Source organism: Castanea sativa, chromosome 2 (assembly GCF_040712315.1).
Source record: "Castanea sativa cultivar Marrone di Chiusa Pesio chromosome 2, ASM4071231v1".
NCBI classification, from domain to species: Eukaryota; Viridiplantae; Streptophyta; class Magnoliopsida; order Fagales; family Fagaceae; genus Castanea; species Castanea sativa.
In genome coordinates, this window is record NC_134014.1 from 13,882,918 (window position 1) to 13,909,758 (window position 26,841).

The following is a 26,841-nucleotide window of genomic DNA, read 5'->3' on the forward strand; positions in this document are numbered from 1 at the left end:
GGATTGTGTTTTCTAGAGAGAATTTGCATGCCTGCTTTTTTTTTTTTTTTTTTCCTCACAATGGTTACTTCCCAAGTCTTTTCCTTTCAAGAATTTCCAATACTAGTTTCAGTTTAGAACACTCTCAAACAGCCTTGTCTTATAGTAACGGGGGATCTCTCATAAAGAAGTATGCAAAATGTAGGGCGCTCAAGAAAGACAAACGAGCTCTGTGCTTTCTTGGCTCACAGCTAAACTACCAAAGAAAATAAGCGAAACTACACTATTGGTCCCTAAAGTTTACCTTGTGTGCGCAATTAGTCCCTTAAGTTTTAAGATTAAGTTGTATTGGTCCTTTTACTAACTGCTGTTAACGGTATTACTTATGTGGCTAATGAAACAATGACTTGACATTTTTTTAATGATGTGACATGTTTTTAATTAAAAAAATTACAAACTAAATTTACATGTGGGAAAAAATATTCACCGGTAAATTAAAAAAATTACTTTAAATTACTTTCTATCTGCTATAAGAACTAAGAACCCACAACAAGAAAGAAGGTGAGAGAGGGAAGAAGCTAAACCCAGAACCCACCCCTGATCTGAAACCATTCCCATCAGAACCCACCCCTGAATCTCTGTGAAAATCCATACCCTTTTCAGCAAAACTCATTTTCTCATCTAGGTTTTCCTTCTTCTGCTGAGAGAGCTTAGTCTGTGAGCAATTGTCACCCTCACAACCTAAACGACCATTAAAGAGATCTTTATCTCTCAACATGACCATATCAAAGACTCTCAGCAGACAAACAAAGAAAAAAAAAAAAAAGACAGAGAGAGGGAGAAAGGGAGATGTACCAGAGAGAGAAGAAAAGCAAATGATAGTCAGAGAAAGCAGGGAGAGGCAGTTTGGGAAATAAGAGAGAATCTTGAGGGTTCTTCTTTTCAGTTCATTGGCTTTGATTCTTCAGCAAAGACCATTGCTTTGCTTTGTTTTGTATTGTATTTCTTTTTTCTTTTTCTTTTTTTGCTCTCTCTGCAACAGCTGGATTTACAAAAAAGCCAAGTGTTTCAATGGACTTTTTGTGTCTTCACTGACTGGTCCAAAGGTTTCACGGGTACGGCTATGCTGTCGTCGGCGGCAGCTACGGCTTGGGCTATTGCTAGCAGCGGCAAGGGCTTGAGATTTCAAACAGTGGCTGGGTTTAGCTTCTTCCCTCTCTCACGTTCTCTCTCGTAATGGGTTCTTAGTTCTTACAACAAATAGAAAGTAATTTTTTTAATTTACAGGTGAATATTTTTTCCCACATGTAAATTTAGTTTGTAATTTTTTTAATTAAAAACATGTCACATCATTAAAAAAATGTTAAGTCATTGTTCCGTTAGCCACATAAGTAACACCGTTAACAGTAGTTAGTATAATGACCAATACAACTCAATTTTAAAACTTAAGGGACTAATTGTACTCGCTTCAAATTTGAGGGATCAATTGCGCACACAGGGTAAACTTCAAGGACCAATAGTGTAGTTTTGCCAAAAAAATAATAAGAATTTACTTACCCATTATAAATAAATAAATAAATAAAAAGCAAAACTAATAAAAAGACCACTAAAAAAAAAAAAAAACTAAGAAGAAAGGAGAAGGAAAACACTAACAATTTTTGCATCACTGAGGCTCAAGATTTTTTTAACTCATTCTGATATGTATAAATGGAGTCAAACTTTCCTGTGGCCTTCATTTGCTTTAAAGAAGACTATAGACCACTAAACAAGTCAATATGTCTTGTGTGCGGTTCACAAATGCTTACAAAGGTTGTGCTGCAAAAATCATGAGTGATCACCATTGCTTCTTTCCCTTTTTCTTTCTCTTGTTGGCACTGGCACTATTGCTGCTGCCACCACTCTTGGTGCCATTTCCAGTTCTGCCCGGTGGGCTCTCAGTGGAGGTACTCGCACTGGAATTGTCAAACATGCCGGTTTGCACTGCATTCTGTAACCACTCAAAGAATTCTTCCTCTGTCATGGTCTCTTCCATATTGAATTGCGGCATTCGACCACCTCTTTGTCCTGAACTTGCTCCCTTTCCGCTGTTATGCTTGGAGGTTACACTAGTGTTGACATGAAAACTTGGCTTGTGAGTGTTGGCTGGACATCTCATCCCCTGCATAAAATTTAGCTTTATTCAATTTACTTTCAATATGGAGGTGCAGCATGGGTGCAATGGTGACGCATGCAGCTGGTTCACGCAAAGAGAGAGCATCTCTTAATTCTAGATACCCAAATTTCCCATTATAAACATCTATTGGATTCTTCCACCAAGCCACATTATATTTTTAATTCATGATTGCATTAGTTTTGGATGAAGAGATGAGGTTTTTTTTTTTTTTTTTAATGACTGCATTTGCCTGTGAGATTTGTTCCTTTGTTGAAAATGGATAAGTCAGCATTTAGACACTGATTTGGAAATGAAACCATCCAAAACTGCATTTGATACAGAATTCCAAAACCATGCAGGGACTCTAATGCATTACATGTCACCAAAAGGAAAACCAGTTCAATTATATAAAGTCCTATGATGCAGAATATAAATAAGCATGAAGCTGAGTCAGAGACAGTCATCTGCCGTTAAATACATGATGACCTCATTTTAAATAATGTATCAAAGCCTAGAACACAAAGTAAGTTCCATTCCAAAAGGCATCCAAATGCCTACCAACAGTTGATTTTTTTCATAGTGAGAGCTGCATTTTTTCCTTTTCACTTGTAGTTGTGCTGTACATTGCAGCACATGATTGTGAAATTAGCACATTTATAGCTTCCTTAATTAATCTTTCACTCAGTATATTCATGAGGAAATGCAGATATGTTCAGAGAAATCCATTCAGATAATGAAAACATAAGTTACCTGACAAATATACCATTCGGTAGCATCATATATCCTGCTATCTGCGCAAACAAATGCAGAGGGAGCATCTACCTGCTTATATGACACCATGTTAAAAAGAGAAATCATATTCCAAAATCACATTATACACCATTTAAGATATGCTCACTATTATATGTATACTATAAAACTCCTTCAAGATTATAATCATGGTTCTTTTCCTTCTCTTTTTCTTTTTCTTTTTCTTCTTTTTTTTCCCCCTTTTGGTGGGAAGAAAGGGGTGTTAACAAACAATTACTGTTTTGAACACACAAACTCACCCCCACCTTGCTCTTACAATGAACTAGCAGAACGGAGAACCATAAATATAGTAAAATTCAAAAACAAGCTTCCTCACATAATGTATTACTGGTACATACCTTCTGCAGAAGTCCAAAAAGGAAGGGCTGGGAAGACTGTTCAACCCATCCATCACCATCTTTTGCTTGATGAAAATCTTTGCATTCCTTCAAAAGGGAAATTCCCAGAGGAAAATTAAGCACCGGGGACAAAATTACTTCCCATTAGCAAAAAGAAGCATCATGTCTAAATCTAGCCATGTCATGTAGCATGATAATATGCTTAGTGCCAACTTTCACAAATGTATGCTAATTGAAGACCATTCTAACATACCTGGCACCATCTTGCTTGAGATTTTGATTTCCTGGTGTGCACCCAGACATGTTGATTGCCACACTTTTTGCAGGCTATTCGCCTTGAATCTCCGAGTGGATCCTCACCACCAGCCTCTGAGTGTGCAAATCCAGAGGCAAAGAGACCATGCCCTCCACTCTGTGCAATCAATTGCATCAAAAGCTTAGGAAAGATGAAAGAATTAAAATACAAAAAAACAGGAGCTTATTCAAGTGTCACAATCTGGGTGTGAAGTTGTAAAAAGCTTTTATTTAAGAAACAAAGTAGGGTTCAATCACTTAACAAATATAGTATAGTATTTGATCCCCTAAGTATATCTGAGAAAAAGACAGTTCGACGTGAAATCCAAAGACATTCAACTAGATATACATACATGTGAAATGAATGACAATAGGGAGTCGCCATATGCTGTGGCATGGTTGCTAGGTTTAACATTAACTAGTTTGTTGTATCAAATCACCCTTAACTTTTGATACACATATTCATGATATTGCAAGGTTGCAAAAAACAACATGAATATTGAGGGAAATATGAAATTATTAACAGGTAGTAAGATATTTGATAGGAAAAAATGGCTGAACCAAAATGGGCAATCAATTCTTGTGAATTAGGGAATGGGTATTAGATGTCCAAGGAATTCCAATTCCGAAGATTTGATCCACATAATTAGGTCAAATGTATTGATTTTACCATTGGAAGTATCCATCAATGCTCTTTTCCCTACTACACATCTCTCATTCAAGTCACTTTGAACTATTAAAAAGGTAAAAACAGCCTTTATTCCATTTACAGTTAGGGGGCCACTCTTATCATGTGATTTTGACTTATTATAGAGCATAAGAATCAAAATCCACCTCCTCCCTGTGTTTGAGATTCCCACATTTTGTGTGCAAACCTCGCCGCCTGTCATTGATTCCCACACCCAATTACATCAAAGCTGCATTACCGATATGATTCTAGGGCAGAAATGAAATAGGATACCGGTTTCCCACACCCAATACAAATGAAACAAAAAATGCTGAAAAGAACGGAATCAAGATATACACATAAATACCGTTTGAGAAGTGCTTTGGAATCTACGGAATAAGTTCAGCAGCTCCTCCCTTCTTAATTCATCATCATATGTTTTTCGCTTCTGAGTATCAAGTAGAACCTAGAAAACATAAAAACAAACAAAAAAAAGAATCGGCATTATAATCAGACATGAAAAACAAACAATAACAACAACAAAGCCTAAGCAGCAAATTTTTCAGGGTCAGCTATGGATCCTAAAAAACAAAATAGAAAAAAAAAATTCTCTGCAATCAAAACCAAAAGATTTACCTCATATGCATTTTGAAGTTTCTTAAAAGCTTCTGCAGCCTTTTCATTGCCCATATTCTTATCAGGATGGACCAACATTGCCTAAAGACAATTACAAAACTTAGTCAATAAAAACTAAATACTCTCCTTATAATCTATGGATAATGGGAGGTTATAAAGAAACAATAAAAAAGTTAAAAAAAATTAGAAAACTACAAGATTACACGTTTGAGTATCATTGAAGCAAACTGAAAATTCACCTGTAGACATCATGCCATATTCGACTGACAAGGCTAATGAAAACTCCAATGGAATAACATCAAGTGACAATTATATTACATAATCATGCCAATCTAGTAATCAGAGATGCCATTTACCTTTTTCCTATATTCCCGTTTGAGTACAGAAACATCTATGTCCTCATACCGGGACAAGCCCAACACCGAGTAGTGATCAGTGCAGTTTAACAAGCGAACCACCTCTTCTTCAGAAGTTAACTCAGAATCAGTCCCACTGGTTGAGGGAACTCCTGGACCACGGTCAGCTGATAACCCCGGGCCAGTTTCAGAGGTCGAAGCATGCACCGTGTCACCATGAAAGAAGCCCGGTTGACCTTGCATTCCAGATGTTTGTTCTGGGAACCTATTGGATCCTCTATGCTGATTTATATTATTCTTTAGGAAGTGTATTAGAACATCACTAGAAAAAAAAGAGAAATTCAAACCGATAAGCAAACCAAGCCATCCAACGTATGCCCAAGCACAGTATACAGAATACACAGTGGTGATTAATAGTGCAATGCGTTCGTGGCTCAACATGAACGCCAACCCTGAATTTGAAACAATGTTAAACCCCAGCAGTTTAAGTATTTAACAAACAAATTGAAGAGATGATCAACAAGCAAAGTTAGGTAAGAGGATCACCTCCAAGGAAGATGACAAACGCAGTTGTCCAAAAGCTTCCATAAAACCACAAGAAAACAGTTCCAGAAATGGCAACAACCAGAATTGCGAGAGTGAACCCAATAAAAACTCCAATAAGAGCAGCTAAGGCCTGAGTAATCATTATAGTCATAATAGGAAAATAAGAATATGAAAGATACAATAGCTAAACTAACAATACAATCAGCAAAGCACTTAACAAAAACTCTATGAAAGTGACAACTATAAAAACAGTCCACAAAAAGATAAAGTCATGCCAAGTTGCCAACTATTCTGAAAAGATATACATAGACTTCATTAGTCTTGTGTTTTAGCTGCATGTGTAACATGTTACACATGAAATCCACATCATGCTATCACCTGAATTTTTGAAAGGTTACATGAGGGTATATTCATGTTTGAGCCTGGGCAAAGCATAAAAGAGTTGCAAGTGGCATCCACAAGGTTCAACTCCTAGTAACCAAAGGAGAATAGATATGTGCCCAGGCATAAAGGACTGCATAACCAGGGATAGCAGCTACAGTATCACCTGAATATATATTAATACCATCAGGAGCAAACGTCATAGGTTAAAACTCTAAACAAAAACAAAAAACCATCCTACTTAACAACTCACTAGGTGATCAAGCCTGATTAGTAGCTTCTTTGAAAAGATTATGGCCAAAGAGCTATTGTCCTAATTTCATGATTATAACACACATACAACAACAATAAAGCCTTAGTCCCAAAAATTTGGCCTTGATTATGGCTTCTCAACAAACTAATATGAGTCAGCCACATGTATTCTTCTTTGTCATTCTAAAATATCCAACATCATACTCTCTATCGCCTCCATATATATATAAGTAACTTTGGCCCAGATTCGATATTCTTTGTCACCTTTTTAATTAACATGTCCTTTTTTACTACTTCTACCAATATTATTTTAGGTCCTCCTCTAACTCTTTTTATTTCTTCCACTAGAATCATATCACTTTTTCTCACTAGTGCATCAAATGCGCTCCTTTGCACTAACTAAACCATCTCAAATAGCTCTATCTCATCCTATCACCAATACGAACTACCCTATCTTTAAACAAAATTCTTCATTTCATTCCTATCTTAAAATTCTCATTTCAACTACACTCACTGTATGAACATGTTACTTCTTAATAGTCCAATATCAATATCATAATGCATAACTAGTCTTCTAGCAACTTCTATATATTTCCTTTTAACTTAATAGATATTTTACGATTACACAATACTGGTGGTGAACTTCTCCACTTCATCTACCATGTTTTTATCCTATGATTCACATCCTCGACATTCTCTCTATCCTTATGAATAATTTATCCAAGGTATTACAAGCGCTCACTCTTTACTATCTCTAGACTATCAAGTTTACAACTTCTTCATCTTTGTTTCTAGCTATACTAAACTTACACTCCATGTAATCTATTTTTAGTCTTACTTAACCAAAATCCTTTATATTCTAAAGCATCCCTCCAAATTTCGAACTTGGCAACAATTCCAAATTCATAACACCCACCTAAGTCATATAGTAAGAAATCATTTGAAATCAAAATTCCAGTTAGACTGCTCACTCACATGAAAACAATCTAGTGCATCAAGCTTTTTCACTCCAAAATCCTTCATTGTAGTAAGTAAGGATTTAAATGCCTCGTTGAAATTGAATGGGACTACCATTTTCAAATATAAAAGAGCACATGAGTGGCAAAACCATCATTGAGATTCCAAAATACATCCACAAAACATAAAAGAGAGCCATGACGCATTGCCAGTACAAAACTGCATTCAGGAATCTTTGACATGATGCGCCTTTTTTTTAATACTATATGACATTTTTTGACATACTGGCTTCCACTTAACACAATAGATTTCAATAGGGCAGATATAAACAGTAAGAATACTTAAAAATATAACCAGATTGAAGTCATTATTTACCAAGGGGGGTATCCAAGGCACCCCTAATTTATAAATACAGAACATCAGAAGCAAGAAGGTGCCTACCATGGTTTTGTACAGTTTAGGAGGAGGATTTAAGATACCTTCAATAAGAAGGGTTAAATTTTAGTATCCATGCTGTTAATTGTAAACTTTTTGTAGAGGTTGCCAAACTAGCTGATATGGCAACAAAGTCACATGAATGTCTTTTGGATATCTAACTGTATTTGACTGCATTCTCCTTTTGTGGTATCAAAAATAATTCAGAAAATTGGGATTCTTAAGAAAATCATTAAATTTTTTATTTTTGGTCTGACCTTAACAACAATAAAGAAATGAATTGCAAACGGGAAAATGGGACTGAAAAATAGAAGTATATTATCTTTAAAAAAATTATTTAAAAAATTGAGTCCAACCAGAACACCTATAAACAAATGAAGCACTGAGATTTTGTTGCTAACTCAAGCATAAACAGGACTTACCAAAACAACAAGAAACTTGAGTATCCCAACCATAGCAATTACTGAGAAAATGCTGAACCATATTACTGAGAAGAAGGATGTTGTCCCCATGCGTAAGAAGGAATCCATGCCTCTAAGAGCACAGTCTAACCAAACCATTGATATGAGTAGCATTATGCTCCCAACTTGCATGAGCCATTTCAAAACAACAGGATATGCCTGCTCAATCTTCATTCTAGCATGGTCACAAGCATTTGATATTTTGGTTGTTAGAGTCATAAACAAAGGTCTTTGCCTTTCTAGCCATTCACTAGATGCCTTTAAGATTGACAATGTCAATGCCCTCATGCTTCTAACCACCGAATTATCTGAAAACTCAATATTTTCTAACACAGATTTTATATTCAGACCATTATGCAAAAATGGCAGGCAAGTTTTTGTATGTTTTTGACCTTGATTAGTTCCATATAATGTCGCATTTTCTTGTTTGGTTGAAGCTTCAATATTTCCATGGCAACTCCCTAAATCGTCCCTAGAAGACATTGGTTGCTCTGGCTGTTGAAGTACATCCTTCCCCTGCTTCTCTTTCCTCAAAAGGTTCTCAGACTTTTGTGAAATTCTGTTCTCATCTCCTGCATAATTGGTTTTACTCACACTCTCTGAAAAATTGCCTGGTTGGTTACCATTTGGGAGTTCTTCTCCAGGAAAAACCTTCACCTCATGTGCTTTTCCCCGCCCTTTCGTATCTGGTGGACTACACCCAGAACCTGAACCTCTTCTTTTGTGGTTTAATGTATGGTGATCCACCCCATTCTTTTGTTGATTACCTTTCCGAGCCATGATGCAGTAATATTTCAGTATTGTTTTAAGGAGACGTCAAGTATTTACCAATTCCACCAAAGGGGCCATAGGCTAACTATGGTGAGAAGCACAACCTGTCAAAGGATACAGACAGATTAGCAAGATTGCTAAATCAGCAGACACTGCAAAAGCGCCCCCCCCCCCCCCCCCCACCCGACCCAACCCCAAAGAAGAAAAAAAAAAAAAAAAAAAAAAAAAAAAAAATGAAACCACTAAAGTAACACTGGCGAAAATATTCTTTAATAGATATATCTATAAGCCAGGCAAAGATTAACAAGGATCCAATCATTTTTAGGGTCATTTGGTAAAACAACTACATAAATCCATGTAAATAGAATGATCTTTGGCATCCAAAATGACATACTGCCAGATCAAAAAGAAATTCATTTTTATATCACTAAAACAAAAAACTGTTCTATAATTAGATATAAATTAAAAGTCCAATGAGGTCAATCCTATTACACATGAAGCATACAAGAAAAGCACCAATAAAAACCCACAACCACATCTAAATACACAAAAGGGTGCTTCATCATAAAAGTCTTGAGAATTAGGGGCTACGAATATATCTAGTGTAACAGGAGCCAACTTCATAAATATACAAAATTAGTGGCAATGGCCATATGAACCCTCATGACTAAGGGCCACCATTTAGTTTTGTTAATACTCTTACCATAGTGAATGGCAGCCTCCTACTACCCAATTGCTAAGTTCTCTAATATCTATATGAAGGTGATAAAGAAAGATGATATTAGCTAGTTGGGAAAAGACGGCCAACATTGAGTGGCAATAGAATCCTAATGAACAAAGAGCAACCTAAATAGCTAATCAAGTATTACCAAAATCTGATCATTTCAAGCCAGTAGAAATTGAAAACCCATGTAAGGAAATACATAAACTTCGAGGTTTACTTAGTCCTTTCTAAACCAAATTTCACCCACAAAATTTTACATAATTATTCATATATCTCCAACCTTCAAATTTGAGCTATACAAAGTCCTTTTCACCACAAATTTCACTCAAATTTTATATAATCATTCGTATATCTCAAAAGCTTTTACCCAAAAAAAAAAGAGAATTACAAAGACCACGCCACATATCTTCAAAAAAAATTGTACAACAAGAACAAATTTTTGAGAATACAAAATAAACCCATTTGAGAGCCAAACCCCCAAATTTCAATCAAGGAAAAAAATAATGATACAAACACCCCCACTTCCAAATATTGAATAAAAATGTTGCTACATAGAAAATAACGTTAGCTAACACATAGGTAGAGAAAATAAACAATACCCAGAAAAGAAAATCTCCCATAGACAAAGAATTAGCAACAAATAAACCTCGACAAGGGCGTACCTTGAGCCATAGACAAGTCCAGGTATGTGCCAAACAGAAACTAAGCCCTGAAAACCAGATGGGTTTCTTTTCTTTTTCTTTGTTTGGTTTATCTGAGCATTTGTAAACCCTAATGTGTAATCGTCTTCTTGGTCATCAACGAGAATCAATTTCTGCTATTGACTATTGCTTATTGCTGCTCTAAAATCTTTGTTTGTAATTGGACATGTGAGTCAGTTAAAAAAAATGAAAATGAATACGAAAATGAAAAAGCTGTGAATATATGTGTGTGTGTGTGTGTGTGAATTATGAGTGTCAGAAATGAGGGACTGGCAATGCCAATTGCCCAAGACACAGAGACACGAGCGAAGCTCTAAGCCAAGTAGTTCCTGTCATGACTATTCCATGATATGCTCGAATACTGCTCTGTTTGGTTGACTGAGATTACATATTCTGATCAAGAATTAGGAACACCTTGTGCCTAGAGTAGAACATAGCCAGTAACCAAATTGTTCCAAAAATAAATAAATGATAAATCTTGTAGTTTTTTTTTTTTTTTTTGGGTAAAATACATGTTCAAAACTTTTCAAAATTAACTAAGTTTGTATTTTACTTTATTTTTAAGACATATTACATAATATCTGGTACAGACACGAAGGAACTAACTTTTGTGTGCATACCGCATTGTGTTAACCAATTTACTACTAACTACCCGAGTGATGTGGGACAAACATATTCTTTTTCCTTTTTTTTAGAAGGTTTATACCACAAGGAAGGTGGGGGAAAGACGCGATGGTTATTAGTTTGTTATAAACAAGGCCGTAAACAAGTCAAACTAAATAAGTCATTTATGTTTGTTCATTTAAGTTATTTTGAACAAAATTCTTAAAATAAAAGAATAAAAAATAAATTTAAAAAAAAAAAAAGTATTCTAAACACAATCAAGCTCGAATTTATCACTAATTTCTATTACATGTTCAAGCTTATTTTATTTTCTTATTAAATAAGTTCAAACTTGTTCACAAGTTACTTGATTATATGTATATATAAAAACAAATCACAACTAAAATTTGTTACTTGTTCACAAATCCATGCTAATAATTAATAACTATATTATAGTTAAAATTATATTATTTGATTTAATCAATTATAACGGTTTTTGGTTTATTAACTTATGAAAATTAGATTCATCAACCTTGTATTGTTAAATATTGTACACAAGTTTGACTATGAAATTGATTATTTATATTATCAATAAATTACAAATAATAATTTGAAACCTTATAAGCTTAGTTTCAAATTTACACAATCCAATTTCAAGTTTATATAAGTATATTTTTATTAATTCATACATATAAACACAATGTTATATATACTCAAAACAAGCCTCATGCCTATAAATTTGTTTACACATACATTATTATGTTTGAGCTTAACTCATTTTCTAAATAAATGAACATAAACAAGTTTTTTTCTTGAGTTGAACTTGAGTTATTAATAAAAACTTAGTTCATTTATATCCCTAGTTATAAACACAAGTGATGTATGGCCATTTAGAACCTCAATGGTTTCGCCTTCAATATTTCATAAGATCTATAAGATAATAAGTTCAACTTTCTGATGGTTGAATAAGCTTACATCAAAAATCGATTGGTGTCTTGGTCTGATGATAACACAAATATCATAAGCAAACGTCATAGATTGAAACTCTATCAAAAAGTCTTGTAATCAATATCTTAGGGTTATCATATGGAGTTTTCTTAGCTATTAATTGGTGTGTGTAAGACAAAGAACGATACCTACCTAGAATAATAGTTAAATAGTCCAAGAGATAGGTAAGAAAAAAAAATTCAATTATTTGGAATATCTCTTTACAAGGATTATATATCCTATAAGAAACACGCAATTACTCATGAGGATACTTGAATTTTTTTTATAAGGTTACCTAAGTATTAAATTCATTGGTTTGGGACGCGATGATCTCAAATTCAATCTTTTACATTATTAGTTTATGGAATTTTCAAAATATCTTAATAAAATTTGGTTGATAACTGTAATTAATTTTAATTTGGACCTAATTCTCGCTATTTATAGTATTTCATAATTTTTTTTAATTTTCACACAATTTTTTTTTTTTTTTGAGAATCAATGCTGCGATCTTTTATTAAGAAATCCCAGCCAAATCAGCCTGATATGAAGCAAAAACATCCAATGGAACATCTTCTATCCATATTACAAAATTTGGGATAGTAACAGCCAACTTCACCAAATCATGCGCTACTTGGTTGCCCTCTCTCTTTGTATGAGAGTAAGACAATAAAGAAAAGGTTGAAGTGAACCTATAGGCATCCTGTATCAATAGACCAAATGGAGCAAGTCCAACGTCCTTGGCTGCTAATGCCTTAATCACCAACAGCGGGTCTCCCTCAAGAACAGCTTCCGAGATGCCCACCTCTCTAGCAAACTCAAGAGCCCTTGTGGCTATCATGGCTTCAATTTCTATTGGCTGGAGAAGTTGGGGGATTTTTTCTGACATGGCTGCAATCACTAAGCCTTCTTTGTTTCGAACAATAACTCCCACACCTGAATAGTTTTCTTCGGCAAAAACAGCTCCATCAAAATTAATTTTGAAGATATCCAATGGAGGTGGCTTCCAACGTGTTCTTATGTGTGGTCGGCTAGGTGGTGGTGGTGGTGGTAAGATGGCTCGAAATTCTGAATGTCTCTCAACTACTAATTGAGAAAGATGGTTTAAAGAGCAACATGGTTGTTGGGAGCACACTTGGTTCCTTTGAGTCCAAATGGTCCATACTGTGAAAGCAAAGAGAGCTGGCTTCCGCTGATGTTCAAACACCCAAGCCATCAATTCACTGAAGCTGGAAAAAGAAGTCTGATCCCGAAAATTCCATGTGATGTCCTTCTCCCACACGCAATCAAGATTTTTACAACTCCATACCGCATGAATCATATCTTCCACTTCACACCTACACCGGTCACAGGTCTGATCCGTGATAATTGCTCTTCACAAAAGATTGTTCTTTGATGGAAGAGAGTTTCAGCAAGCTCTCCAAACTGAATTCTTCACTTTATTCGGACATGCCAATGCCCAAATTTTCTTCTATAAGCCTTTTTCATGATCAAGCCGAGCCTCCATTTGAGAGCCATCCTCTGCTTCTTTCAAAAATCGATACCCCAGCTTGCAACTAAACTTCCCATCCTGTGCTAGTGGCCAAAACAGCAAGTCCTCAGTAGCTTCTCGGGCCAATGGAATTTTCTTAATTTCTTCTGCTTCTTGCGATGCAAAAATTCCATCTGCCATGTCAGCATTCCATGTGTGTGTCCCCTTAATCTATCAAACAATCCACTGTAGCTTCCTCCATAGATTCCACCATCAGAGATGCTACTTTTGTTGGGTGTTTTCATGGCAACCAATAATGTTGCCATATTTTGATAGATTTCCCATTGCCTACCCTCCAACAAGCTCCCTCTAGGACAACATCACAACCTCTCAAGATGATTTTCCAAGCATACGATCCTGAAGAGGATTCTTTTGCATCTATTAGAGAACCATGAGGAAAAGACTTCGTCTTGAACACTTTATAAAAGAGAGAGTCCTCATTATGGATAAGACGCCACGCTTGCTTTGCTAAAAGGGCATCATTAAAGTGAGCCAAATCACGGAAGCCCAATCCTCGTACCATCTTAGATTTTGTTAATTCACTCCATTGGAGTCAATGAATTTTTCTTCAATCTCCCCTTTGGCCCCACCAATATCTTCTTATCATAGCCTCAATATCATCATAAAGCCCAATAGGAAGTTTAAAGCAACTCATGGCATAGGTAGGAATAACTTGGATCACAAATTAATGAGTACCTCTCTACTGGCTTGTGATTATAACTTGCTCTCCCATCCTTGAAGCTTCCTCCATACCCTCTCTTTTATATAATCAAAGCTCACATTTTTTACCCTACCCACAAAAGATGGCAACCCCAAATACTTCTCATAGGATTTAACTTCTTGAAGTTGGAGAAGATTCTTGATATTTGCTTTTGCTTCTTTCGATGTAGACTTGCTAAAAAAGATTGCAGTTTTGTCTATGTTGATCTTTCGCCCCGACAAAGACTCATATTCAACTAGCAACTTAAAAATATTATCACAATCCTCATAGGTTGCCCAGCAAAAAAGCAAGCTATTATCTGCAAAAAACAAGTGGGTTAATTTCGAGCCTCTCTTAAATAAGGAAAAACCTTTAAGATCACCAATTCTCACCGAGTGTTTAATGAGAGTATGTAGACCTTCAGTACAAAGGAGGAAAAGGAAAGGAGAGAGGGGGCCCCCTTGCCTTATACCTCATTTGGGATGAATCATTGGTTCTCCATTCACCATAATGAAGTATGTCACCGTTTTTACACAACTCATAACAAGAGCAATCCACCTAGGGCAACAACCCATTCTCTCCATAAGTTTCTCCAAATAAACTCATTCAACCCTATCATAGGCCTTACTCATATCTAGTTTTAAGGCCATAAATCCATGTCTACCCGAGCTATGGTTCTTCATATGATGGAGAGTTTCAAAGGCAACCATAATATTATCTGAAATGAGGCGATCTTTAGCAAAAGCAGATTGGTGTTTAGTGATTAGGGATGGGAGGAATTTCTTTAGCCTATTTGCCAGGACTTTAGAATATATTTTGTAGAGAACATTACACAGACTAATAGGTCGAAACTCAATCACTAGTTCGTGGTTATCACACACAAATTTTTTTATCTATGCTAATCCTCTGCCATTCATATGTTGATCAATTATTATAAAATTTTATTTGTTTGTAGTGGAAGCGGTGTTCTTGAATACGACAAAAAAGAAAAACTATCCAATGCCCAAATTTTGACTAAGGGACTCTAAAGTCTGGACTCTGAAGCACTGAGTACACCCAAAGGTCCCACACTAACCGAAAATGATGTTGACTAACGCCCAAACTAACAGGACCAAGTGGGCTCACCTTTGTAAAAATGGCAAACCAAAGTCTAGAATAGTACTGTAAACTTTCTCTTTTTTTCTTTTTTCTTTTTTCTTTTTTTTTCTTGTAGTTTGGCCCCCAAAAAGGAAGTCTACTGCTTAGAAGTTGAAGTTTGAACAGACTATGCATGCCCTCAAAACAAGCCGAACTCTATTCATAGTTTGTTGTATTGGTTACCTGCCCATCATCATGCATACACAATGGCTTCATTTGGTGGATATATCAAAATCATAAAGATACCTTTTTGGTCATTGTTTCAGTAATTAAATTGAAATAAATATTGTCAAGAGTTTTATAACTCAATTGGTACTTTTTGGTATTTTTTTTTGTAAAAAAAGATGATTGGTTGAAAGAAAACTAAGGAGTTACAGTAGGTTTAGGACACAACCTGTTAAAGTACATACCATTGAGGTCTTACTCAAAAACATCAACAATGTCCACAAGCAGACTATCAAAGAAAATAAAAAATAAGTCCTAATCAGATCCCATTTTAGTGAGCACATCTGCACACTGGTTCACTTCCCGATAGCAATGGTTCAACTAAATCCGAGAAACTGGGAGACTAGCAGCCTACAATCATCCAGAATAGGGGACACAACATTATTTACATAGTCTAATCTGCATAAGGCATCCACAGTAGCTTTGGCATCAAGTTTGGCATCAAGTTCAACAACAAGAGATAGAATATTAAGGTTGTTGCAAAGCATTAACCCGTCCCTAAGGCCCTACAGTTCGGCCACAAAACTGTTAGTTGTCTCGATATGCCTGGAAAATCCTAAAATCCACCTGCCATGATTATCTCTCACAATGCCCCCACAACCAGCTAGACTCGGATTGCCAGCAGAAGATCCATCAATGTTTAGCTTCATCCAACCTTCTTGAGGTAACCCAACGAATTCTTTTGACTATCATACAGACTGGGCTTCTTGGGGAGTGCATGCAATGTATGAATTCAAACGTTTGGTTAACTATTTCATTAGCCAAGTTTACATTCTGAGCTTTCCTAGAGAACATGGCATGGGTCTTGCTTTTCCAAATAACCCAAACAGCAAAAGGAAAGAGCATTTTCCACAAGGGTTTATCAGGGAGATAACTGCTGCTAACTTTGCCATTCATATCCAGCCACTGTTGAAGGTTGCTCCTCCAAAAGGTTGGATTTGTCTCCTTAATTCCCAGCTGCATCCACACAGGCTTGACCCGAGGACAGTCTGGCAAAGCATGCAGGACTTATTTCGGACCTCCATGGTAGATGGGGCAAACATCCTAATCCACAACTCCCCTCCTTGCAAGGCAGACCTTCACTCCAATACTGTTAAGTGCACGCCTCCAAAGAAAAGTTTTCATTCTAGGCAACGTCACCACTTTCCATATCCAGCCAGCAGAGAAAGGAGCAGTTGAAATGGTGTCCACAGCAATTTTGTAGGCACTCTTTACAACAAAGCTACCTCTCGAGTTGCCCACCCAAGCTAGCCTGTCACTTCCTCTGCTTGTGATTGAAAGGGGAGTAGCTTGGATTATTGACTTAATTTTAGTGGGAAAGTCAAAGGGAAAACGACCCCAATCCTAACCAAAATCTAGCATGACGTCCTTTACCTTTCAATGGGTTGCTTCTTGGGTTAGGGGACCTTGAATTAGATGACTAACACAGTCTTTATTTGTCCAATTACCACTCCAAAAATTTAAATTACTATCTCTTCCTACCAACCACATGCTGCCCTTGTTGAAGACTTCCCTATCTTTTTTAATTCTTGCCCAAATCTAAGAACACAAGCCTATCAGCATTGTTGGCGTTAATTCTTCTATTGTTGCAGTATTTTATGGCCTGTTTGGATGGAGGGAGGAAGGAGGGGGAGTGGAGGGAAGTAGAGTAAAGTAGATTTAGCACAAAATTAGCTTATTTTTAACCAATTCTACTCTACTCTACTCCCCCTCTCTCTCCCTCTCTCTCAATCCAAACGGACCATTAGTCTTAGGACTTTGGCCCATGGCGCTTCTTACTCTGTATGGAGCCTCCAATTAAGCTTAGCAAGAAGGGCCATATTTCTACCATTCGCTGTTTGCAGCCTAAAAAACTTAAATTGTATTTATAATTAACATAACCGATAATTTAAGGACAAAATTAAACAATAAGAACATAATTTGAAAGGAGCCTCTAAAAATTGAATTCTTTTTTTTTTCTTCAATGTCGTCCCCACCTAGAAAAAAAAGTCTTCATTAAATTATAGGCGTAAATGCACTTTTCGTCCTTACATTTTGGTCCCAAAATTGATTTCGTTACGAATTTCGTCCCTAAAAAAATAAAATCGTTTTTAAAATGGTCCCTGCCGTCAACCCATTGACGGAAACCTCCTACGTGGCAGACGGAAGGTCCTGCTTGCTGACGTGGCGATGATGTGGCCATTAAAATATTATTAAAAATAATTATTTGGAATTTTTAAATGCCACATCAGCATTTTAATTTTTTTTAAACAGAATCACGTCAGAAAATTAATATAAAAAATAAAATAAATTTTAAAAAAACCTTAAATCTAATTTAATTTTAAAAAAAATTACTTATCATTATTAATTTTCACAAGATCATTTCACTTGTTCTTCATGTCCTTCCCAATCAAACCCAGCAATGTTCTTCCCAATCAAACCCAGATTACAAGAACACAAACCCACAACCAATAACTCCAATCCAGATCACAACAACACAAAAAAAAAAAAGAAAAAAAAAAAAAAAGAGATCGGAGACCCAGATCAAAATCAAGATCAACCCAGATCCACCGAGGCTCGTCACCTCCACCGTTCAGATCTTCCTTCGACTCGGTGGACCTGAAGAAGAGCGTCGCTGCTTCGGTGGTGGAGGTGGACTCGGTGGGGTCGGCGGAGGAGAGAAAGGTCGATCTGACCCACCACGCAAAGCCAAAAGACCCGACCCAGAGAGATCGGAGAGAAAATCCGACAGCCCAGATCCACCGAGGCTCGTCACCTCCACCATTCAGATCTTCCTTCGGCTCATTCCCTCCACCACCCAGTCCGTCTTGTTCGACCCAGATCAGTATCTTCCTCTTTTCTTTTCTTTTTTTGGTTTTTGGCTTCAGGTGTTCTTGATGAGAGGAGGAAAGTTTGAGTTGATTTTTGGTCTTCGTTCTTGTTGATTAGAGAGAGGGAGGGGGAAGACGTTTTTGGTATTGTTTAGTAAAACAATTGAAGCTTGTTGTTCTCTGAAATGAGAAACATCAAGCTTTTTGAATTTTCTAATTAATTTAATTATATAAATAAAAAAATCGTTTAAAACTAAAAAAGTAAAATTTTTGTTTGTTTTTTATTTTTTTTAAAATTAAAATTAAAATTGAGGAATTAAAAAAAATTTAAAATTTTTTATTAATTAAAATGATGATGTGGCATTTAAAAATTCCAAATAATTATTTTTAATAATATTTTAATGGCCACGTCATCACCACGTCAGCAAGCAGGACCTTCCGTCTGCCACGTAGGAGGTTTCCGTCAATGGGTTGACGGCAGGGACTATTTTAAAAACGATTTTCTTTTTTTAGGGACGAAATTCGTAACGAAATCAATTTTGGGACCAAAATGAGAATTGACCCAAAATGTAAGGACGAAAAATGCATTTTCGCCTAAATTATAATATAACAATCAAAAGCATAGTTTATAATACTGACTCCATAACATAACACAAAGACCAAAGTCGTAAAGTAGGCATAAAAAAATTCAAACAATAAACAAAATAAAATGCAGATTTTCAAGCAAAAAAAAAAAACAGAATAGTAATACTAATAAACTACAACTATATAGCTCGAATTAGAATTAGGTAATATCAAACCTAAGATGTCAGTATTACAATAGATGAGTAATTTGATACTGACTGTTCCTATATTTCAAAAGGGCTTCAATTCGGGCTAAGTCTCATTTAATCTCATTTGCAAATTTTGAATGTGAAATACTTCCAACCTATTTAAAACTATTTTTTAAGTCCATCATCCAATACTACTTCTAATTCATTCTATTTAGATCCCATTTGAAATTACTTCCAATCTATTTAAAACCTATATTTTTTTACCAAAAAACTTATTATTAGTTCAAATATAAAATTGAATGACAAAGTATACTGTGTTCTAAAAATTGATTGTTCATTTTTATTTGAAAAATGCACACATTAAATAAATTTATTGCATCACAATAATATAAATAAGTTAATAAGTAACATAATTTTTTTTTCTAAAATAAAATAAACAAGCATGAAAATTTTGCATTTTCTACCAAATAACTATCTTAATTAAAATGATTTTTCAAGATTTAACAAAATGTAATATTGATGATATTTAATTATGTAGGAATTATAATATTCATCTAATTGTATATTTTTAAACGTATCAATGCATATGCATGTGGTTACAAGTTAGTATGTGTGTGTATATATATATATGAATAAGCAAAACTCAGAGAAAGTTCAATTAGAATTTGAAATTAGAATCAAATTTTGCATCATGTGTCTAAATTTATATGGGGATCACACCATAATTATCCACTTAAATTTGTGCCAAATGTCCACTTAAGTTTTATAATCTTTGTGCCAAGTGAATTGATGAGTACAAAATACTAAGAATCTAATATTAATTAATTATAAAATAAAAAAATAAAAAATTACATAACAAATATCACCACACATTTTATTTTATTAAAAATTAGAAAAAAAATTATCATATGTAGTATTAAATTTACTTAAGAATTTTAATATGTGACTGATTATGTTTACTTTTTTTTTAAAAAAAAAGACTAGTTATTTATATTTTTATGATAAAAATTGTATTTAATTTTAAATATATCCATATGTATGCATATGTTACATGATATTTTTTTAAATAATTTGACTAATTATTTATATTTTTATAATAAAAATTATGTTTAATTTTAAATGCATCCATGCGTTTGCATGGGTTACATGCTAGTATGTTTAAAGCCAAAGCTTAGTGAAAATTCAATTAGATTTCAATTAGACTCTAATTTTGTGCCTTGTGTCGATTTAATTTCTTTATTTTGGTGAAGATATTTACTACTCATTGCAAAAATTGGGGAGTTAACTTTATATTAAATATGGTGATGAGCAAAAATATGCGAACTCCAGCTCGTCCATAGGGTCGTCCAAGGCTAGAATAGCTTCCCTTGTTAAGACAGTCGTCCACCGAGATGTGGCTCGTCCATAAGGAAAACCCTAGGACGAGCCCTAACACTTAGAATAAATCTTGAAATTATTTGGACCACGTGTCACTATTTGGATTCACCATTATAACTTCCTCTGCAGGAATTAACTTCCACGACAGTTATAGGAGATGAAATGTTCTAACTCCTATAACGGTCGTGGAAGTTAACCTCGAATTCTCGAACCTCCTCATTTGTAGGAGGAGTTATGAGACAAGTAACCGCTCCAAGACCACACTATATAAACATTCGTTCACATCAAGTAAATGTACATTTTTACAATTTCTAAAAAGTTGGAACTCCAGAGTTTAAGAGAGAAACTAACTTTGGCATCGGAGGGTTCTTGGCCGGTCCAACCCTATCACCTTTGATCTTTTGTTCTTTCTTTTTCAAGCTTTCAAAACAGTCGCTAGCCCTTTGAAATCCAAAACATCTAGCCTACTGATTTTCTTCACATCATCAAAAATAACACTATATTCAATAAGAATATGTTCTTTTTCTTTCTTAAATATAAGAATTTTATTGCAAACTGAAATTTAAGTTTTAAAATTTTCATTTATTTTTGGAAAATTGGACATTTTTTTTATTTAAAAAAAAAGGACCCTTAAATTGTAACTATAATAAAAATAATTAATAATTTAAGGACAAAATTAACTTTAAGAATATAATTTGAAAGAACAAATTTTTAGCCTCTAAAAATTGAATTCTTGCTTCTTTGTTTTCCCAACGTCCCCATCAAGAATAATTTTTTTTATTAAATTATTATAATAGAACGATCAAAACCGTAACTTATAAAACTAACACTAAAACATAAACCAAAATCGTAAAATAAACACTACGCACTTGCTTAAAAGCTCTTCTATTTTTTTTTCTTCTAAAGATTAATAATTTTCAACTTGTAAAGTAATGAATACCCAAATAAGAAAATTACAAAAATGTACACAAAAAAAGAAAAGACTGAAAAATTCCCTAAGAAAGAAAGCTTGAAAAGACTTTGAAGATTAATTTTTATTACATCAATATTGTAAAGTAGAAAGAAGATACAAACCCAACCACAAAAAAGAAGAAGAAGAAGAAGAAGAAGATGAAGAAGATATAAACAAAAAAATTCAAAATTCTTGAAACTTACATGGTAAAATAATCATAAAATTTGAAGCAGCCACCAACAAAAATTCTTAGATCCCATTACTTATCTTTTTTCTCTATTTGACATAATCTACCACTTTTTTTTATTTATTTTTATTATTTTTTTATTTTTTATAGAATACCTTCCTTATCTTTGTCAGAAGTTTGTGGTGGTTAACATTAAGAGCATTAGCACTGGAGTGGGCATATGGCAAATGTAAGCCCATTTTGCCACTCAAGCCCATTTTGCCCACTCCAACAGAACTTGTAAATTCTCAGGATTGCAAAAAAATTTGCAATTGTAATACAGTGTGATTCTACATTTAGAATCACACTGTAGCTCAATTGTAAAAAAAAAAAAAAAATTAATATTTTATTTGTAAATAGTATCAGTTCTCTCCCTCTCCATGTCCACGGTCTCTCATCTCTCTCTCTCCATCGCTGAACTTTTTCTCACACCAAGCCTTTCTCTTCTCTCTCATCCCCTCTTTCTCTCTCTCGCCATCGCCACCGATTCACCCACCCATCTCCAAATCCCTTTAATCTCAGGCTTTTCTCTCTCAGCCAGTCTCTCATTTCTAAGTATTTTTTGTGGTTTCTAGCGGTGGAGATCGGTGAGTGATTTGGGTTTCTAGCGGTGGAAATCGGCGAGTTGTGTGGGTTTCTGGCGGTGGTGGGTTTGTGACTGATGTGGGCGTGGGTCAAGCGGCGGCAGTGGCGACGTGGGTCAGTTGTGGGTTTCTTGTTTTGATTTTGGATTTTGATTTGGATCGAAGATTGGTGAGTGATTTGGGTTTCTACCGGTAGAGATCAGCGAGTTGTGTGGGTTTTTGATTTTGGGTTCTTGTTTTGATCGGCGAGTGATTTGGGTTTCTTGTTTTGATTTTGGATTTGGATTTGGATTTTTGATTTTGATTTGGATCGAAGATCACCGAGTGATTGGCTGGATTTCGCTATGAATTTTGCTCAGCAGAAGTGGGTGGTGTGACTGAGAAGGTAGACGATGGTGGTGGTGTGACTGAGAAGGTTGTTAGAGGAAGAGAAATAGAGATCAAAGAGAGAATTGAGAAATATTTTTATACTATTATTTTTATATTATTTTAATATGTAGTATGGTAAAATAAAAGTTGGGATGTTGGTGTATTGTAAAATAATAGTATAATTAATAAAATAATTTTTTAAGATGGTAAAATATGATAGAATTGGCATGAACAATTGTGGATGCTCATACAATTATCACAATTTTTTTTTTGGTAATTTTATAGCAACAATTATGGAAAGTTTTGAGAATATCACGTACTTGTCAATTTTTTTAACACTAAAAAAGTAAGTGGGTTACCTTTTTTTTTGGTGGGTACGGTACCACTTATAAATCTAACCATTGATTTCACTTATTTTGATCCTGGCCGTTTATGTGATTTTAATGAATTACCGGTTACCAATCAAGCAGGTAACATATAAAATCAATCAAAGGAAAAAAAAAAAAAAGACGTTTCTTTTTTCTCTCTCGTCGTCTCGCGTTCTCTCTCTCTACTTCTTTGCTGCGTTCTCTTAATTCTGCTCCTTCTCATCGTTCTTGGCCGATCTTCACCTCGTCTTCATACAAATCTCAGGTAACCATTCTTCATACATTTTCCCTGAATTTATCGGCAAGATTTGGGTTTTGGAATAATGGGTTTAATGATTTATTTCAAGTGAAAGTGAGAGTAGGATAGGTTTTTTCTTCATCCCTTCTCCATTTTCCCTGAATTTATCGTTAAGATTTGGGCCTATTTGATTGGTTTTTTTTTTTTTTTTTCCCTTTAGGAATTTTGGAGCACAAGCATTAGTAATGTTGTGAAATCTGAATTGAAATTTCATAATAGGCAGATTCAAATTGCAAATCAAGCCACTTGCTTCGATTTTTCCCCAATGGAAACCCATGTGAAAATTTCCCAATGAAGAAAAACAAAGAAGAGAGGTCAAAAATCAACATGAACAGAGACAGTTATCTTAAAGCAACTTCAAAATTTTCTGAGCAAAGTCAACTTCCTGTTATAAATGGTAAAGGTAATGGTCAATTGATGTATTAAAAAAAGGGTCGAAGAAGACACAACATGATTCAAGTGTTAAAAATGGGAAGCCATCAAGTGTGTTCAAGAGGAGAGTATTTTGCTTCTCAAAATCCTTTCCTGAGAATAGGGTAAGCTGTTAAAATTCATACATCAATTTTGCACTGCAAGAACCATGGCCTTGGTATAATTATTACCATTTAGAAGTTCACTGATGTGCCTCTGGTTGTGAATGTGTATGTTAATTTGTAAATGTAGAAGAAATGTACACTAGGTATTTTTAATAAATCTTGAAAATAGTATCTATGTCATTTGCAAAAAGAAAATTTGTGCACTGAATAGGACTTGGAATGTGAAACATGAACTTGCAGTCTTGTGAACCTGCCTGAAAGCTGAAAATAAAGGTCTTTGGTTGCTATGTTAAGAATTCTATATTTAATGGTAGAGAACATATTGCTTTTATATTAAGCAATTTGGGTTTGGATTAGGCTTCTGAATTCTTTCCATTAACTTGAATTATATGTGAGGTTTGGTGAACTGAGTCAATTTAGCTTTGTTAAGAAATTGTTTGATGAAATGTCTGTGTGAGTTGTTTATTTTAATGCATGAGTTTTTTGTCTGAGATTTTGAGCAACTAAAATATTATTGTGAAATTTTATGTCTATTGCATTTTCTAGTACTATTATCTAGTGAGGGATTGGGGTCCTGATGAAGGTTGATGGGAAAAATGGCTTAAACATTGCAGTTTGGTTTTTTTGGAACTATCATTTTATTCTGCTGGGCAATCAAGTTGGTAGCTAGTTTTATTTTGTGTGAGTAGTTATGGATATGTGCTTTTAGAGCAGTCCATCTAGCCTTGGTCCTACTTGCCTATAGTAATTGAATTTGTTTCCCAATCTCTCTGAAGTATTGGAAGAAAGTTGGCTTTTTTACCTCTAGTGAATGGGTCCAATGGGAGACTATTTTTTATGGCTTATAGATATATAGATTTGTCTTTATTTTCTATTTCTGTTTTCATTTGTGGACCATAAACATAGGATTCCCTGCCTAGCATTGAACCACCCACCCCCCCCCAAAAAAAAAGATCCTCTCTTATCATATTCGTTGGATATTTCGAATTTGGTTCTATTATGTTTGATGTTATTTGGCAAGAGTGAAATAGGCTAACGTTTGAGGATATGGAGAGTATAAGGAACTAGCTTATAGCTTATTTTGTTGGGGACTCACAAATAGAGATTCAATTCTAGTGCTATTGAGTCTATCTTTTTGTACATAATCTTTTGTATTTATTGTAATTCCTTAGGCTACTTCTTGCCTTTTCATTGCATGATGTAGTCTCTTTTTAATAAATTTTTATTACTTATCAAAAAATAATTGAGAAGCATGCATTTTTTTTTTGTTAGCAGTTCGCTATTGGTTTGAAACACCCCTGTATGAGAAGAAAGAAACAAATAGCTCTTAATTCATTTAAAAGAACAAAAACATAGGAAAGTTAGTCATGATTTCATTTGGCAAAGTTGCTGCAATAAGGCTCACTACCACTTAAAAAGTTAGTGAATTACTAAATGTTGAAACTACATGTTCATGAAATCTTGACATTGATCTAACACGTCTCCTAACTTTGAGGATATAGACCCATAATAGCTGCCATTAAAGACAATGTGGATTCAAATGATTTGTAAAATGAAGGGGAATGAATTTGTTAAAATGTGTCGATTAAAAGCATGCGAGATGAATGGGCCTTTGCTCATTTTGCACATTTTCGTTTTGAATTAATCTTTAGGAATTGTGATGTTTTTGGTATGATGTTCATGTTCTTTTTAATGCAGCATTTGCACCCATGAATGGAGGAATTGCTTCTGAGTTACCTGATTCAAACTCCAGGAAGCAACCATTTGATGCTTAGAGATACTTTACACAGTGAAAGTGACTGACGGGATTGTGTATACCTAAATAAAGAAAAGGAGCAAGTTGGGACAATTTTCCTTCAGTTTTTCTCTCACTCTATTACTGCTGGTGTCATTGCTTCAGCCAAGACAGCAGCTGGAGCCTGCCCCATTACTGTAGCCGAATAGCCATAGCTCTTCTTGTTTTCTTTGTTGGATGTATGTGTTATTAGGTGTAATAGCTCTTCTTTTTTTTTTTTTAATTTATGGGTCTTCTTCTTTTCTTTGTTGGATGTATGTGGAATCATATTTTTTGGGGGTACCCGGGGGGGGGGGGGGGGGGGGGGGGGGGGGGTAAACTCTAATTGAAAACAAAATGTTCTCAGTGAAAAGAGAGAAGTATTATGACATGTAAACTTTTGTTTAGTTGAGAAGAAAAATGAGAGGGTAGTAAATGTAATAATGTGTGAATTTATTGTTTTGCCTCTTTTACATAAAATTAATATTTTAAATAGCGTATAAGAAGTAATATTTTTTTCAATTATTACATAAGAAGTAATATTTATTAAAAATAATGTTGTGAAAAAAAATTATTTATGAGAATTGCCTTGTCTAAAACCACGATTTAACTTAAGATTCTGCCAATGTGGCAAGAGATAACGACATAATGTACACTTGGAAACGATTTCAATAATATCACATTTTGCACTAAAATTGTATTTTGAAAACATAATTTTAGTGTAAACATATTCACTTTAAAGTCGTATATGGAAAAATAAGTTTAGTACAAAATTTGAAAATTTGTATATTATTTTGAAATCATGTTTTGATATTTTAGCGTAAAACAAGATTTGATTTTTAAGCTCACTTCATAAAAAGATGCAAGTTAAATGGTAATGTGGAGAGAGTAAGATGCAACCATCTCCTTTCTATCTCTAAAACTGTCTCACAATCCTCCATAGCTAGAACTCGCCTTGAGCTCTGTCCAAGGCCGAGATCCTAGAAACCTATAATTGTACATTAGATTTTTTGTAAAATCCTATATTCAAAACATGGTTCAAGGAGAAGCTATTCTCCATTTCTCCTAAATAAATTTCCGCAATGTTATTTTTAATAATTATTAGTATGTAACTCGTGCTTACACACATGAATG

General features: G+C 34.7%; 2 protein-coding genes and 1 long non-coding RNA gene across 3 annotated transcripts; 1 reads left to right on the top strand and 2 right to left on the bottom strand.

Moving 5' to 3' along the window:
• Window positions 1–1,617: 1,617 nt before the first annotated feature.
• Window positions 1,618–10,716, bottom strand: LOC142625557 (uncharacterized). The gene is made up of 10 exons (XM_075799188.1): window positions 10,422–10,716; window positions 8,226–9,139; window positions 5,779–5,908; window positions 5,233–5,684; window positions 4,877–4,957; window positions 4,608–4,706; window positions 3,533–3,691; window positions 3,280–3,366; window positions 2,882–2,953; window positions 1,618–2,137 (listed from the first exon to the last, which is right to left on the bottom strand). Exons 2-10 carry the CDS (start codon window positions 9,042–9,044, stop codon window positions 1,814–1,816), a joined length of 2,223 nt encoding a protein of 740 aa, XP_075655303.1. The 5' UTR covers window positions 9,045–9,139; window positions 10,422–10,716; the 3' UTR covers window positions 1,618–1,813.
• Window positions 10,717–12,564: 1,848 nt separating this feature from the next.
• LOC142624921 (uncharacterized) lies at window positions 12,565–13,368 on the bottom strand. The gene has a single exon (XM_075798646.1). The coding sequence runs from the start codon at window positions 13,366–13,368 to the stop codon at window positions 12,565–12,567; it is 804 nt and encodes a 267-aa protein (XP_075654761.1).
• Window positions 13,369–23,232: 9,864 nt separating this feature from the next.
• On the top strand, window positions 23,233–26,002 carry LOC142626129 (uncharacterized). The gene is made up of 3 exons (XR_012842457.1): window positions 23,233–23,364; window positions 23,558–23,933; window positions 25,632–26,002. It is a non-coding gene; the product is annotated as an uncharacterized LOC142626129 (long non-coding RNA).
• The last annotated feature ends 839 nt before the right edge of the window (window positions 26,003–26,841 follow it).

Coding starts and splice junctions, on each gene's coding strand:
- LOC142625557 (XM_075799188.1), bottom strand. CDS start 9,044: ATGGCTCGGAAAGGTAATCAACAAAAGAATGGGGTGGATCACCATACA. Junction 4,958..5,232: donor AACGGGAATATAGGAAAAAG/GTAAATGGCATC, acceptor AATTGTCTTTAG/GCAATGTTGGTCCATCCTGA. Junction 2,138..2,881: donor CCGAATGGTATATTTGTCAG/GTAACTTATGTT, acceptor AATTTTATGCAG/GGGATGAGATGTCCAGCCAA.
- LOC142624921 (XM_075798646.1), bottom strand. CDS start 13,368: ATGATTCATGCGGTATGGAGTTGTAAAAATCTTGATTGCGTGTGGGAG.